The sequence below is a fragment of the Botrytis porri genome (assembly GCF_014898465.1).
Source record: "Botrytis porri strain MUCL 3234 chromosome Unknown BPOR_013, whole genome shotgun sequence".
Classification (NCBI taxonomy): domain Eukaryota; kingdom Fungi; phylum Ascomycota; class Leotiomycetes; order Helotiales; family Sclerotiniaceae; genus Botrytis; species Botrytis porri.
The window spans coordinates 862,570-876,917 of NW_024066087.1; the positions used below are offsets into that span (position 1 = coordinate 862,570).

Genomic DNA, 14,348 nt, shown 5'->3' on the forward strand with positions numbered 1-14,348 from the left:
ACAGTTCCCAAGTTCCTACTTCCAACTCGCAAGCCCTTGGATGCGTGCGGGCTGAGTAACCGTCCGACTAGTTTCTGTTTTTGCTTTTGCTTTTCGATGCTTCTCTCTAGGATGGGTGTCTCCAATCAGCAATCAATCAATTCCAGGATCCCAAAGACCATATATATACAATCATGTCCGAGCATACAGAAGAGTACCGGAAGGTAGGAAGTAGTCGCTCAGTACCAAGATGATGATGTGAACTGGATCGAGTCTTTCGTTGCGAAACTTGGGGGAAGCTGCACATGGACACCAACTGATGTCATGCGTTGTCTTGTTGTTAGATGGTCGTCGGAGAACCAAGGGAGTCAGTCGGAGCGGGAGTTCAAATGCAGAAAAAGAAAAAACGGAGAAGGGACAAAGGAAATGAAGAAGGAGAAAGAAGAAGTAGAAGTAGAAGGAAGGTTCAACCTAATTCCACGCTATGCTATGTGGAATCGATAGAAAAGAAAGTTCATAGTACAGAAGCAAAGCAAGAAGAAGAAAGAAAGAAGAAGAAAAAAAATGGTAAAATGCAAGCTAAATGAAGAATCAATCAGTCTAGTCGAATAATTCAATATCACATTTTCTTCATCGATATATCGGCCCCCATTCACTCTATAATATCTTCCATGATAGAAATCAATCTATCCATATTTTTGGAACATTCTAATTTCATTTTTTCATTTATTTTCCGTTACAGAAAAAGGAAAATGTGTCTGGTATTTCAAAGACATGGGGTTCCTGGACATTCAGGAAAAGCCGACTTCATCACCAGGTTTGTTTACCCAGCCAGCCATGTCGAACATTTTACAATAAATTTTGAAGCGTACGATTACCATGTTCACCACGAGGGAAGTGGGCTCGGTATCGGTGGGACAAGATGATTTGGCTAACAGAGAGTTCCTTGTACGGAGTAGACTCTCGACATACTCTCTCTAATCCGCACTGAATGTTGCCATGGGAAATGCAAAAAGCATAAAAGCTGACCTAGGAAACGAAATATACACCAATAGAGTAGAGCCCCTTTCTCTTCTGGAGTGGAAGATATGTTCATGAATCATTTGACGAATAGCGTAGGTATTGTTTTCAACTCGACTTTGGTTTCTGGTCAACTGTATCCGAAAAGGGGGAAAAGGATCACAAGTCAGAATATTGATGATGAGGTAGGTCTAAAGGAGCCATCCATGCATTGATTCACTGGTCACTGGGTAATGGGGTCTAGAATCTGGAGGAAACTCCGGCATCTTGTGATATCCATCTATCATCTATTGTAACGCCGTCCCACGTTTGCCCTGATATGATTTTCCCTATCAGTCCAGTTCATAAGTCATTAGCACCGACTTGTTTCCCATCGCCGACTTCTTGTCTACGAAACTAATCAAGCCGACTTCACCCCGCATTCATGAACCAACCGCTTTTCTTTCCGTAAATTTCGTAAATTTCGTAATCAATAGCCCGTTACGTCGTCACACTAAAGGAGTCTCCGTCGATAAATTTTATCCTTAAAAAAGTTTTCCGGTCAATCCTTCTCCACCAGATTTCAATCCGCCCACCAGTCCATCTCCACTAGAGTCGGCTCCCCCCAAGATTCCATTTGCAAGGCCCTCTCCGTTCGTCTTCAATCCGCCAATGGGTCCTTTGCCTTCTCTAACATTTTGTGCTTGTTGATTCCCCTTCAAGTCACCTACAGAAATATCGCATGAGCATTAATCAGTTATAGAGGGTCCGATGACTAAGGAAGACAAGCAAGAAGTACGAAGTAGACTCAAATTGTCTAGCATGCAGGGGACATGATGCTACTTGCGAGGAAATCTGTTCCTTCTTGAACTTCTTGAAGACCCATCTTCTTTGCTTCAGCCTTGGCCTTGAATTTAAATGCGAAAACGCCCAAGTCCTCGATATAATCATCGAGAAGTCCCATGGCATAGGCACCTCCAACGAGAATGACGATTGTTGTGATGGTCGCAAGGACGACATAGAGTGTTTCAGCCATATTGGATTGGATGGTTGGAAAGTGGTATTAGAAGTTGAGAGGAGAATATAGTTGTTGTTTGAGGGATTCAAATGGGCGTAATCGATTGTTCTGCGCAAGAAGAGTTCTGTTTATGGAATGAAGGGAATAGGAAATGCTAGATAGATCTTAATATCTCTTATATATTCAAATCAAACCTACCTTTCCATACCCATCAACCTACCTGTCCTGTTCTTCTTTGTTGCTGCATATGACGTCTTGCTGATTCTTGGAAGGGAATATATTACGCGGAAACAAGTTTATGTGGATATCTTTCTATCGAAAGCAGGTTGTTCAGAGAGAATGATGGTCTATAAGCCCAGGAAATTGAAGTCATCCTTTACCGTGATTCCCTGATCACATTTTTCTAGAAAACTACGAGATACAATGACACAAGAGTTGACGTTGGCGATAATTCATATGGTGAAGGGGAGAAACTTTCAAAGCTTCCGATGAAAGCTCGCTTTGAATTGATGCACCAAGCTCAAACCCGTTAGCTAGTGTATTGGAGTCTATGGTCACGTGCATTACATTTAATCTGATGTTGCTAATGGATTCAAAGGTCCAGTCGAATCCATGCAGGATCAAATTTACTAGGTAGGTAATCTTCATCATGCTTTTGTGCCTCTGGCATCACTTAGTAATGCACGTGTAGCGGTCCACCGGCGGTCTTACATCTCACGTTAGTAAAATATGGGTCTGCGCCGCTGAGGATGATGGTCACCCTGCTGTCAGGGCAGGCAGGAGGGAATCCCAACGACACTTTCTCTAATGTTATCGAGACATTTTGATACAAACTCTTTTCAAAACTCGCAAACTTTATATATAAGGTTGTGTACCGATAGCTTCCGAGGAAATTAATGAACCTTCAGAGTTGGAAATCATGGTTTCCAAAACAATCATTCTTGGGGCATTGACTGTCATTTCCGGTGTCTTGTATCAAACAATCCTGAAGGATTGGTTGTACCTCAATTTCGGAGTAGGACGAATTCATAACAAACTCGAAGACTATCCGTTTACATGTCGACGAGTAGAGCATCCGCTTCTAGAATCTTGTGAGGATCTGTTCCTCGATCACGAGGATCGTACATTGTATGCTGCATGTTCGACAATTGCAAGTCGAAGGGGCTGGGGACCGGGGTGAGTCAATATAAACTCTATGTCTGTAAGGCACGACATACTTACAGAATTGTCAGAGGAAATCTTTACAATGTGTCCCAAAGAACTTTGGAAGATCACGTATCAGTACTTAAAATCGATGAGCCAGGAGAGGATGGACTCTATGGACTACACACGCTGGAAATCTCAGGAGCGTATCGAGGGGTGGATAGTCATAACTCCATTGATGTCCATGGATTTGATGTTGAGTTCTTGTCTGACTCTCGATTGAGATTTTGGATGGTCAATCATCGACCAGCAATTGATGAATCTGGCAATTTTCTCGATGCGACAAAAGTAGGAGCGAACTCCACCGTGGAAGTTTTCGACTTGGTTCCTGGATCTAAAAAATTGGAATTTGTCAAGACCGTTGCCAACCCAATTATAAAAACGCCAAACAACATTGCCGCGACCGGAGATGGTGGTTTTGTGTTCACTAATGATCATTCTACAAAAACCGGACTTGTAAGTAGTCCTTTACCATTGATATACTAGGTCAGATTTGCTCACAGACATATAGATTCGCTCATTAGATATGTTTATTGGACGAGGAAATATTGCCGTTTGTGGGTCTGACAATCAATGTCATTCTGGTCCCTCCAATCTAATTCCCAATGGCATTGTTCGAGGACAAGATGGCCTCTTTTATGTCGCCTCATCTATCAAAGGAAAAGTTTTCGTCTATGCCTTGGAAGAAAATAATAAATTTACTCAAATTGACGAAATCGATCTGCAGATGCCATTAGACAATCTTTCCGTAGATGCTAATGGCGACATCTTGGCAGCCGCTTTTCCAGACATCCTCAAGCTAGCAAAAACATTTGATGATCCTACAATCAGTGCCCCAGTTACGGCTTTCAGAATTAGGAAATTCGATACCGAAGATGGAGGGTGGAGATATGTGGTTACAAAAGTTCTAGAGGATATTGAGGCGAGTGTTCTGTCGGCTGCTACTTCGGTCGTACATGATCCTAAAACGGGGAGGTTATTCTTTGGTTCTATTATGGCACCATTTATTGTTGTGTGCGACAAGATTTAGGGTTGTTCATCCGCGATGATTGTGAAGCGGGAAGTGTGCGGACACAATCGATAAACAGGGTTTTTGTTGATGATTCGATAACTTTTTACTCATATTGAGATGTGCTATATAGTTTCTTCTCTATCATCTCAAAAGTTCACAAGTCCGCCAGCTCAAATTCCAAGTCGTGCAGAAATTCCCCTCAACTAACCATCACATATGTACATAGAAATCCTTCCACTTTCCAAAACCCAATCCCAAAAATAAAAGCTCCATTCCTCTTCCAAATATCAATATCCAGAAATCAAACCACCCCTCCCTCACAAATCTACATGAATCCCTCCAGCGGACTCCCCAAGATAAAATCTTCAACGGGACTGGTCACCAAATCTCGCGTCATAAGCGAAAGTCCCACATTCCGATTCTGATGATTCGAGACCATGGAATCGATGGTTGTTGTAATTGATAATTTGGGGGGCTGTCCCGGATCTATTTGACGAGAATGGAAAATTGGATAAAGAGTTTGAGGGGTAGATTGGGGGTTGTGGCGCTGTTGTTCTCGGATCTGATGTGGAGGGGTTGGGATGTTTGGGGGATGAGACTGTGAGGTTCGTATTGGTTGTGGAAGTGAGAGTGGTGTCCTGGGATGATTCTAGGAGGAAAGTTAGTGGGAGTGGGGTTCTGATAATGTGGGAGTGAAGATGGAGATGTGAGGAATCTTACGTTTTAAGGTATTTCCATCCAGAAATTCCATTTCCCGAGCATGGGAAACCACGATATCCCTAGTATTTCGCAAGGAACTCTCCATTGGGATATTGCTTATCGATATTTTTCTACAATGGTATCGACGTCGAGAAAAATCACTTTCCAGTAACAGTCAGAAAAGAACTGGCGGACGGGACGGGAGTGAGATGTGGAGAGAGACATGAGGATTGATGGGATTGGATGTACGATGTTTTAATGGGTTGGGAGAGTCGAGGACATACCTTTAATATCTCACTGTGTATGATTATTAATGGATGGGGCGTTGGAAATGATGGAATGGCCGGGAAGGAGACCGGAGGCGTTACGCAGTTATGGAGGGAGAAGAGGAGATTTGACCACTTGGGTACTACAAATCAAGAATTTGAAAAGATCGAATTCTTCTGTGAAAGGGGAGAACAATGGGAGATGGAATGGGACTTTTGGAAGAATTAGCATTGCTGTGTTTATGCATAGTAATTATTATTTATATATCTTCAATGCAATTCTAGGTTGTAGGCAAGAGGTTCGTGGTGGCATTTCTATTTTCGGATGCTGGAGGATTCACACGCACGTGGAGGGGAGCGTGGAGTGGTATTAGTGCTAGAGGGAAGTTGGATTGCGGTGGAGGAGTATCGTAGGCTGTGAATCTCGAGAAATCGTAATAAAGTTTTCCAAGGCAGACTAATAGTGTTTGAATGGGATTCGGTGTGTGGAGAAGTATAAGGTTATTATCTTTGTGAATATTTGTAGATGGTTGTAAGGGTGGACGATTGGGTCTTTTATCACGGTCATTAGGTTCTTTGCTGGTGACCATTGAAAGAGACCTTTGCAGCGAATTCTTGCATATCTGAGATCATGAAATTGATTTTATTAAAATCTCTTCATAATATGAGTATTTTAATGATGAAGTGATGAGCAGCGAGGAAAACTCACGAGAGTTGTAATCTTATATTAGCCGCCGAAAGATCGTTTAAAGGAACACTAACAATTTCAAGAGAAACTTAAAGAGTGGAGTATAGAACTTAAATGTGAACTTTGTTATTATCCTGGTGCTTCTGAAACAAGGTGATCTTTATTTTTATTGTGAGATCATGACATTTGTCCTCGTATCTTCTTATGTGTGAAAAGTGGGAGTTTGTGTCGTTAGTCCTACATTCTCATGACTTTACAGGCGTTTGGAAATGTGACTTTTGTACTTACTTGGGTTGATTCTCCCATGTCAGTTTGATGGTTGTAATCACTAGATGTCTTGAGTTCATGTCGTCATCTAGGTAGAGGAAGAATTGAGCATTGATTCGAAAGCACCCAGCGCTTGGGCAGCGAAAGAAATTAATCGGTATTGTGATACCTCGACGCCCCTTTATTCGAATCTCGGCAAAACATATCTATACAAAATCTCTACCGCAAAATTTCGAATTAAGTTGTCAGGCAAAATCTTGAGGTTTCTGAATATGATAATGACGTTGCTGCTGCTGCTGTCAGACAAATTCCATGTAAGCGCCGAGGTCGCTCTTGACCTAATCGTCCGTGCTATCGGTGACTTCACGTAAACAACTGACATCTCATTCCTACAGTGTTTTCTTATCGAAATCACTGCCTAGATACTAATGAGGGTTTTATGGTTTTGTGACTCAAACAATTCATCCCTATTTCAACTCCAACCTAATTTTAATGTCAATGATAACTTCACCTCCCTCCAATTCTTCCAATCCCCGACGTAGGAAACGTAAAGATCAAGCCTGTGAACCTTGTCGGAAGGCCAAAACACGCTGTGGTCATACAACTCTCATTTGCTTGAGGTGTCAACGAAAAGGTGCCGCTGCAAATTGTGTATATGTACCCTCGCATCCTCCGAGTCATTGTCCTTCCTCTGAACACTCGATATCCAATCCTTCTCATCCCGTCGGAGATATCACAAACGGCTCCTTAGTGTCGCCGCAAACCTCTGGATCTGTAGATTCGCGGTTAGATCATGCTGCAGCATCAAGAAAAGTTTTGGGGTTTTATGGTCCCAAGAGTTTTTCTGCACCGTTTCTTGACAATGAAAATGGCCTCGTGTCGGATGTCGATGATGAAGGAGAGTGTACATTTTCTTCAGGTTCGATAACGTCGCCTCCCATGTTATCTATAGTCACGAATGGACAACAAACCGGGGAAATATCTTTGGGGATGAAAGTTCTGAGTCAACTTCCTGACTAAGTTACTTGTGAGTCATTTATGGAAAATTATACTTTGAAATCAATAGAGTATGCTTTCCACAAGCCTACTATCCTGCACTGTATGAAATCTCTTTGGTCCACCTTTGGTCAGAGTCTACGACATCCAAGGAGGCCAGAAAGACTCAGAGAGGTAGCATACTTGTTGAGCAAAAATACCAGTGCAGAATTTCCTGATGCTGAGAATGGAGAAATTTGGTTATCTTCAATGTCGGGTCTGAACTTTAGGTGGGAAATCTTGGGTATACTATTCTGTGTATTGGGGCATCGGGCTGCTGGTATGCGAGACAAGGAACAAGAATCTTTTTTTGATACACAATCAGGTAGAAGAAAGGAGAGGCTTGTTTTTACCGAAGAGATATACGAGTGTGCCGAAGGCTGCCTACAAATATGTAGTAAGATGGACATAGGTAACATTCTTATGCTGAGTTTATTGTGGAAAACAAACACTCTTTAAAGTGAGATCATAGGAAATATGTGTAAGACTGATTCATTAGTGGTCAATGATGAATATATTGCTAATTGTAATGCTGCAGCCTTCAAATTATGGAGACGACAGGGAGACAAAATTCATTCTTGCTACAGCTCTCGGCCTTCACCATTGTGCCATTCGCCCTGATGCTAGAGTTACGATTTCGCTAGAGATCAAGAGACGTAAGAGTTATCGAACTTACTCACCGCACATTACTCATTTTACACACATTTTTTAATAAATTTAATAAATTTTCAATAGTAATTTATTAGTAAAAATCTATATTTGTATTAAGAATAGTAATTAAACTTTGTATTCTAATTACATTATTCAATTTAAAGTCAATCTTTTTGTATATGTTTTAAATTCAATAGGGTTAATCTTCTTCTAAAACATTTTTAATTTACATTTTAATTGTTTATAATAGAAGTATGTATAAATGGAAGCTTTTTTATTTCCTTTTTTATTTCCTTTTATACCTTCTCAATTTGATTAAGATCTAATAAGGAAGGAAGTTAATTGAAGTCTTGTACATCATGCTCTAATCAAGTTAGTCTAGTATAACTAGAGTGAACTTTCAATCTATCTTTTATAAAAATAAAAGAGGGCCTTAGTTCGTTGAATAATGAGAAAATAATAAATTGAAGAACCTGATTATAATATATTGAGCTAGTAATGTTTCTAGCTTCTGATTCTTTTATAAAAAGATTAATAGGGATTTATAGTTTTAACTAATTGTATTCTATACTATTACTAAAGCTTTTTCTAAACGATATATAGATTTAATATAACTTACATAGAATATCTTTTTTCATTAGAGTCATATGTTATTTAAACTCTTCTAGTCTTTTTTAACTCAAAAGAGCTTTCGTCTGATTATATAATCTTTCTTTAATCCCTCTCTTCTAGCTTAACAATAACGATATTACTAATACTCCATCATCAATAGAATTTAATAAAATGTAATCTCTTTTTTATTTATTCCTTTAATATAAAAGGTTTAGGATATACTATATAGCATTTGTAGCTATATCTATATAATTCTCAACGAATTGTATATATCGGAATTATTATCTTTAGTATATTTCTAACTTATTCGAAAATCATTCTTCTTTTACTTTAATCTTTACTTAGATATCTTATAATTCATTAAATCTCTTTAAATATTATTATAAAGGCTTTATAAATCTCTCCTTCACATGTAATTCGAGGTAAATTCAATTTAAATATACCTCTAGCTATACTTCGAAAAACATTCAAAAAAAATTCGATCTATCCCCAGGATTTTCTATCATCACATGTCTGAATTACTCTGGCATAATGAGGAGTATTTCAATTTCGATGAAATTTATATGAATCGTTACCGTCGCTAAATTCAATCATTTTCTTGAAAATTACAAAGAAAACTAATGATATTTGAATTTTTAATCAAATATTTCACTTAATAAGGTGTTAAGAATGAGGTGGCTAAGAAGTGCTTGCTTAAATATGCGGTGAGAAGGTTCCAGAACTCTTATATTCTCTGCTATATTTGTCAACGATAAGACATTATCGATCTTCATTAGTAGACCTCCTGGCTTGAGTCGTCGCTATAATTCATGCCCATTACCTCTTGATCTTGCAGATGAGATTCTTCTGGCTGGGAAAGAGACTCTTCAAGAAGCAGCGAGTAAGCTGGATGAGAATGGTTGGAACAGAGAGGGTAACATATATTCTTCCTCGAGAATTCGAGCATCGATGATGTATGGTGAGATCATAGATGAAATACTTGAGATCTCACTCGGGACTGTCAACCAATTCTCCGAGGCTCGTATAATGTAAGCTGGGCTCCGAAAATCAATTCAATATCTAACTGGATTAGGGACCTGCGAAAAAGGAACGAGAATATTCAGGAGCGGCTTCCACCGTGGCTTCGTCTTTCAAGCTCTACTCCGACCAACTCATCTACAACTACTCATTGGATACAGACTGCACTCAAATTCAATTGTCTTCAGTGCTCGTTTATCTTGGAACAGGTTTTCGTTAGGAAAGTCAAGGGTGATAAGCAACCACTGCTTGACATTTCGAGACAACTCTTGGTACTAACGGTGTCAATGTGGATTTCCAAAGATCGCTCTCTGACTCATTATTCTGATTATGACTGGATTGTAAGTAGTGACTCACAGTTGTGCTAGGAGAAACTAACAGAATCCTCAGAACATGTATTATGTAATTCCATCAGCAGGCGTCATTTGCGTTGAACTCATGAAAGAGATGGAAATCCCAGCAGCCCAGCAGCCCAACCGGCTATTTTTTGCCCCGATCAGAAGTAATCCAAAACCTTGGTCTACTAGTCGGCTTCCTGGATTGGGTAAGACCGACAGCCGCCAATCATGAGTTATGTGGAAGAATGCGTCAAAGTGTCAAGAGGACCTTAGACGAGATTCTTGATCCCCCTAAAATCGCCAATACTCCCAAGGTATCCACTTCTACTACACTTCAGATATCGAATCTTAGTTTCGAACCGATGGTCATGGACGATCTAGATTGGCTAGATAATATTGATTGGGCAAAAGGACCATTCGTGAATCTGACAATGGAGGGATATAATGAATTCTCTTGAATCGTGGAGTAGAATTTTCTGGTCCGAACTCTTGTCTTTATCTAGTGCCAATCCAAGCGTGTTTAACTTTGGAAACTTGGAGATCTTCAAAGACGTTTGGATGATGATGTACATTCTTCTTTAATGTCTGTAGTATTTGTAATGCACGTGAAAAGGAACATTGTAGATCACTTGAAATGTATGAAATATCCTTCATCATAAATTCCAGTAATCCAAAAATTTAGGTTGTTTAAAATATTGAGATTTTACTACATCCAATATTATTGCTTAAGAAGTGGCCGGTAATGGAAGACAGCTTTTTTCAATCTTTTAAAGAAATATCTGTCCACAAAACCTGTGTCGTTGAAAGCTGCCAAAAATAAATCTTGGGGAGGGGCTCCTAGAACGAATCCAGATTAGCATTTACTAGCATGTACTTGTCATCTATAGCTCGGGTCTAAAATCGAATTACCCCACAATTAGGGCTACCACTATACAGATTGAGGAGTAGTACATAAATGAGCCTTCTTGGAATTGCTTGAAAAAGTTGAATTTTGGAGTGCCTTGGGAATTAGAATATGTAATAGTATGTACCAAGAAAGTATAATTGTATATGATAGATGTTTAGATCATGAACTCGCTCTTTTCTAAGCTGGAATCATGTAATAAGAAAGGACTATAGTATGAAATTAAGCATTAGGACTTGAAATGGCAAGTACTGACGAGACAGGATCTACACACGGAAGTGTTGATCTAGTTTCTTGAGAACCTATAAATATGAAGTCTGCCCCTGCCATTTCTTTCTGATCTTTTCAGAACTCAAGTTACCACCTACACTTACCTACACTTATCTACACTCTGTTCGAATATCTCCGATATCTTAGACAACACTTCCTAATACTTATCTTACACTTACACTTCTTTGATATCTCTGATATCACATCATAACACATACCACCTTCTATCCAATCTTCACACCCATACTTTGCGACCTCCTTCGAATCTCTTCGACATCCTACACACACCTCTCAAATTTATCACTTCAACTCATCAACTTAAACATATCAATATCTAAAAATGATCTTCCAGAAATCTAGCGATTTGAATGGTTCTGGCAAAGGACAGCGAGTCAAAAGAAGAAGGTTAATTTCTTCTGAAGACTCCGTTGCAACGAAACGTACTACCAAAAAAATAAAAAGAATTATGCCATCGAATTCCGCCAGCGAAGCAACCCAACCACTGACCGAGTTTCTCCTTTTCGAAAAACTTCCTCAGGAGATCAGAAGAATGATATGGAATTTAACTTTCCAAAAAGACGTTGCTGTGGAGGTAAAAAAAAATGGTGGACTCTATCCCATGAAGAATGTATTTGAGACTCCCCGCATCCCTGCCCTTCTCGTTAATCGTGAAGCGAGGGAGGAAGCTCAAAGTCACATGCGGAAAACAGTCATGTTTGGATCTTTCCCCTTCAATAAACAGTCCGACACCCTCCACCTATTTTTCCCACTTCAATTCTGGGCTTGCTGGTTAGACTTCGGAGAAAGCAGTCCACTGTCTTCTCTGAAAGTCAAGCACATCGTTTTGAATGGATTCTTCTTCCGCAGATTCCTTGGAATCGACAATTCTTCAATCGATCAACTCGAACGTCGCACTCAACACTTTTTCACCATTCTCTCGAAAATGCCGGAGTTGAAAACAATTTCTGTACCCACCACCGGAAAAGATATATCTTCGCGGCACAAAAACGGGAATCAAACGGAAACAGAGGCTCAGAAGATGACGAATTTCGATCTGATTGCCAAAACTTACTGGAAAATGGCCCAAGAATTCCAGGAAAAGGATTGCCCGGAGTGGAAGATACCAAGTTTGATCTATCTAGACGACCAATCGAACAAACCGAATCATTTTTCCGCCGACGAATATTAGACTGTAGTGTTGGAAATATTTGGAGTCGGCAGACGATTTCCCCTTGCGAGACATGCTCGAAATATATTACTTTCTGTTTTATTTGTGGCTAGATAATTAGCCGGTAGCGAATTTTGTAAATTCTGGCTGGATCTTGGGCGTTATGTTTGTTTTCTTTGCACATATTGCTTATTGTGACAATTATACCATTGATGCTGATTATTATTCAGCATCAACTTAGCGTTGGAAAGAAATTGTTTATGGATATTTAGTCTGAATTGTAAAGGAGTACTTGGAGCAAATTGTATACAAATTATAACAAATTGCTAATTGATTGATTCTCATTCGTCCACGAGAAAGTGAGCTGTATTGAATATCACTAGCCGTACCATATCAATTAAGTCATCTAAATGCAATTCACTGTGAAGTCTACACGAAACTACTGAAACTGCTGAGGTTGCTGTAACTAACTACCTGGGAACAACTTTTACTGTATGCCTGCCGATGTAGTGAATGAGTATTGCTCCTATGTCTTTCACTTCATTCAAGCGATACAACAATGACTACAGCACAATCAATGTTTTGACATATTATTATTCACAGTACAAGATTATTCAAACTGTCTGATCACTGTCTAGTCTTGATCAAGCTGTAGAAAGGAGCCGTAGAAAGAAAGCTGTAGCAGTTAGTTTGAGACATATCAATCATGTTCCTTTCAACATTATATCTCCATGAAGTCTTGAATATGACCTAGCCGAGAGCTCTTATTCTTTTTTAAGACACTACAACTCCTTAACCTTCTGATGATAAGAAAGTATCACAACAATTCGATTAATAAGCAATAAATCTACCAGTGTCACTTACATGTTCTTCAACATGAAGGGCATTTCACCCCAGTCGATCAGCAGAACATATCTCATTGTGAAGGCCCTACCTTCCAAAAATGTTATTTTGCAGAGAGCTTCAGTTCAACACTCTATCGCTGCTCGTAAACCAACCGACATGGGTAAAAACTTCGGACAAGTCCATTCACGAGGTTATCGCAACCCCAGCTTCGTAGCTCCTGAACCAAAGGGGACTTCAAAATCTAGCGATGCATCCACAAAGAATGATAATTCTGATATAACTACCCGCAATCATGCTTATTATCAAAGATACAGCATTTGTGGCTTTCATCCCACTGTCTGCACTCCTGTCTGTACTCCCCCACAACCAACCAAGGGACTTTCTAAGGAAGACAAGAAGGCCAAGAAGACTGGTCATAATCAAGAAGAAATCCAGGCCAACAGGACTAGTGATAAACAAGAAGAAATCTACACCAAGAAGACTGGTCATGAACACACTTGTCCGATCCACTCATACAGTCGTGCTTACTACCAACAATTCAGTATCGATGGATTCTATCACATCGACGACAGTCCAACAGATTCTAAACCTACCAAGAAGCCTTCTACAGTAGAACCCAAAGATGACACTAAGAAAGACCATGTCTGTTCTATCACAACATGCAACCACGCCTACTTTAGAACATTCAGCATCTCAGGCTTCTACCCTGCCCCAACCAGTACACCTACAAATCCTGCATCGAGCAAACCCACCTGCATCGCACCCAAGATCAGCATGGCCGAAGCTCCAGCCCTTGCTGCAGCTTTTACTCCATCTACTTGTTTTCACCAGAAGACAAATGATCAAATGGAGCATTTGAACTTAGAACATGATATCGACACATTCGCGCAGACAATTGAAGAGCTTGGTTTCGAGACTCTTGGTATTACTGGATTTCAGGGTGTCCGAGATGATATGGAAGGAGGAAAGGGTATGATGGAGTATAATGAAAACAATAAGGAAGCTGTTAAGTCTAGAAAGGGAGGTCCAGGTCCTGTTCGTGCTGGTCTATCTGGATCTTGGCTTTTCCTTTTCCCGTTTTGATTTCAGGGTCTTGTGGTGGGAGGGTAGCTGGAGAGCGGTAGTGAGATGGAGCGGAACTCAATGGTATTTTGGTTAGCAAGCGGTGCATCTGCAAGGAACTTTGTTGTATCTGATATTTCGATAGCGTGATAAACGCTAAACGATAGGAAGGTCGGGAATTAGCGGCTTGTATGCTGATCTTCTACGGAATGCTTGTCGATAGCTATTAGCAGATCGATATTCAATTGATGCCTTCAAATAATTAGAAACATGAGTGACAGAAATGAATGTGATTTAAAATTCACATAGCTAAT

General features: G+C 39.9%; 7 protein-coding genes across 7 annotated transcripts; 5 read left to right on the plus strand and 2 right to left on the minus strand.

The window, feature by feature from the left end:
* Positions 1-1,523: 1,523 nt before the first annotated feature.
* Positions 1,524-2,014, minus strand: EAF01_009167 (uncharacterized protein; the record flags this gene model as incomplete). Its single annotated transcript, XM_038917423.1, has 2 exons — positions 1,524-1,705; positions 1,822-2,014. 2 exons carry the CDS (start codon positions 2,012-2,014, stop codon positions 1,524-1,526), a joined length of 375 nt encoding a protein of 124 aa, XP_038767028.1.
* Positions 2,015-2,915: 901 nt separating this feature from the next.
* On the plus strand, positions 2,916-4,229 carry EAF01_009168 (uncharacterized protein; the record flags this gene model as incomplete). Its single annotated transcript, XM_038917424.1, has 3 exons — positions 2,916-3,172; positions 3,229-3,655; positions 3,711-4,229. 3 exons carry the CDS (start codon positions 2,916-2,918, stop codon positions 4,227-4,229), a joined length of 1,203 nt encoding a protein of 400 aa, XP_038767029.1.
* A 347-nt stretch (positions 4,230-4,576) lies between these two features.
* On the minus strand, positions 4,577-5,016 carry EAF01_009169 (uncharacterized protein; the record flags this gene model as incomplete). Its single annotated transcript, XM_038917425.1, has 2 exons — positions 4,577-4,860; positions 4,932-5,016. The coding sequence occupies 2 exons, from the start codon at positions 5,014-5,016 to the stop codon at positions 4,577-4,579; spliced, it is 369 nt and encodes a 122-aa protein (XP_038767030.1).
* A 1,613-nt stretch (positions 5,017-6,629) lies between these two features.
* Positions 6,630-7,151, plus strand: EAF01_009170 (uncharacterized protein; the record flags this gene model as incomplete). Its single annotated transcript, XM_038917426.1, has 1 exon — positions 6,630-7,151. The coding sequence occupies one exon, from the start codon at positions 6,630-6,632 to the stop codon at positions 7,149-7,151; it is 522 nt and encodes a 173-aa protein (XP_038767031.1).
* A 492-nt stretch (positions 7,152-7,643) lies between these two features.
* On the plus strand, positions 7,644-10,242 carry EAF01_009171 (uncharacterized protein; the record flags this gene model as incomplete). The annotated part of the gene is made up of 5 exons (XM_038917427.1): positions 7,644-7,771; positions 9,149-9,457; positions 9,502-9,787; positions 9,837-9,948; positions 9,974-10,242. The coding sequence occupies 5 exons, from the start codon at positions 7,644-7,646 to the stop codon at positions 10,240-10,242; spliced, it is 1,104 nt and encodes a 367-aa protein (XP_038767032.1).
* A 1,056-nt stretch (positions 10,243-11,298) lies between these two features.
* Positions 11,299-12,147, plus strand: EAF01_009172 (uncharacterized protein; the record flags this gene model as incomplete). The annotated part of the gene is made up of 1 exon (XM_038917428.1): positions 11,299-12,147. The coding sequence occupies one exon, from the start codon at positions 11,299-11,301 to the stop codon at positions 12,145-12,147; it is 849 nt and encodes a 282-aa protein (XP_038767033.1).
* An 855-nt stretch (positions 12,148-13,002) lies between these two features.
* EAF01_009173 (uncharacterized protein) lies at positions 13,003-14,055 on the plus strand (the record flags this gene model as incomplete). Its single annotated transcript, XM_038917429.1, has 1 exon — positions 13,003-14,055. The coding sequence occupies one exon, from the start codon at positions 13,003-13,005 to the stop codon at positions 14,053-14,055; it is 1,053 nt and encodes a 350-aa protein (XP_038767034.1).
* Between the last annotated feature and the right edge of the window lie 293 nt (positions 14,056-14,348).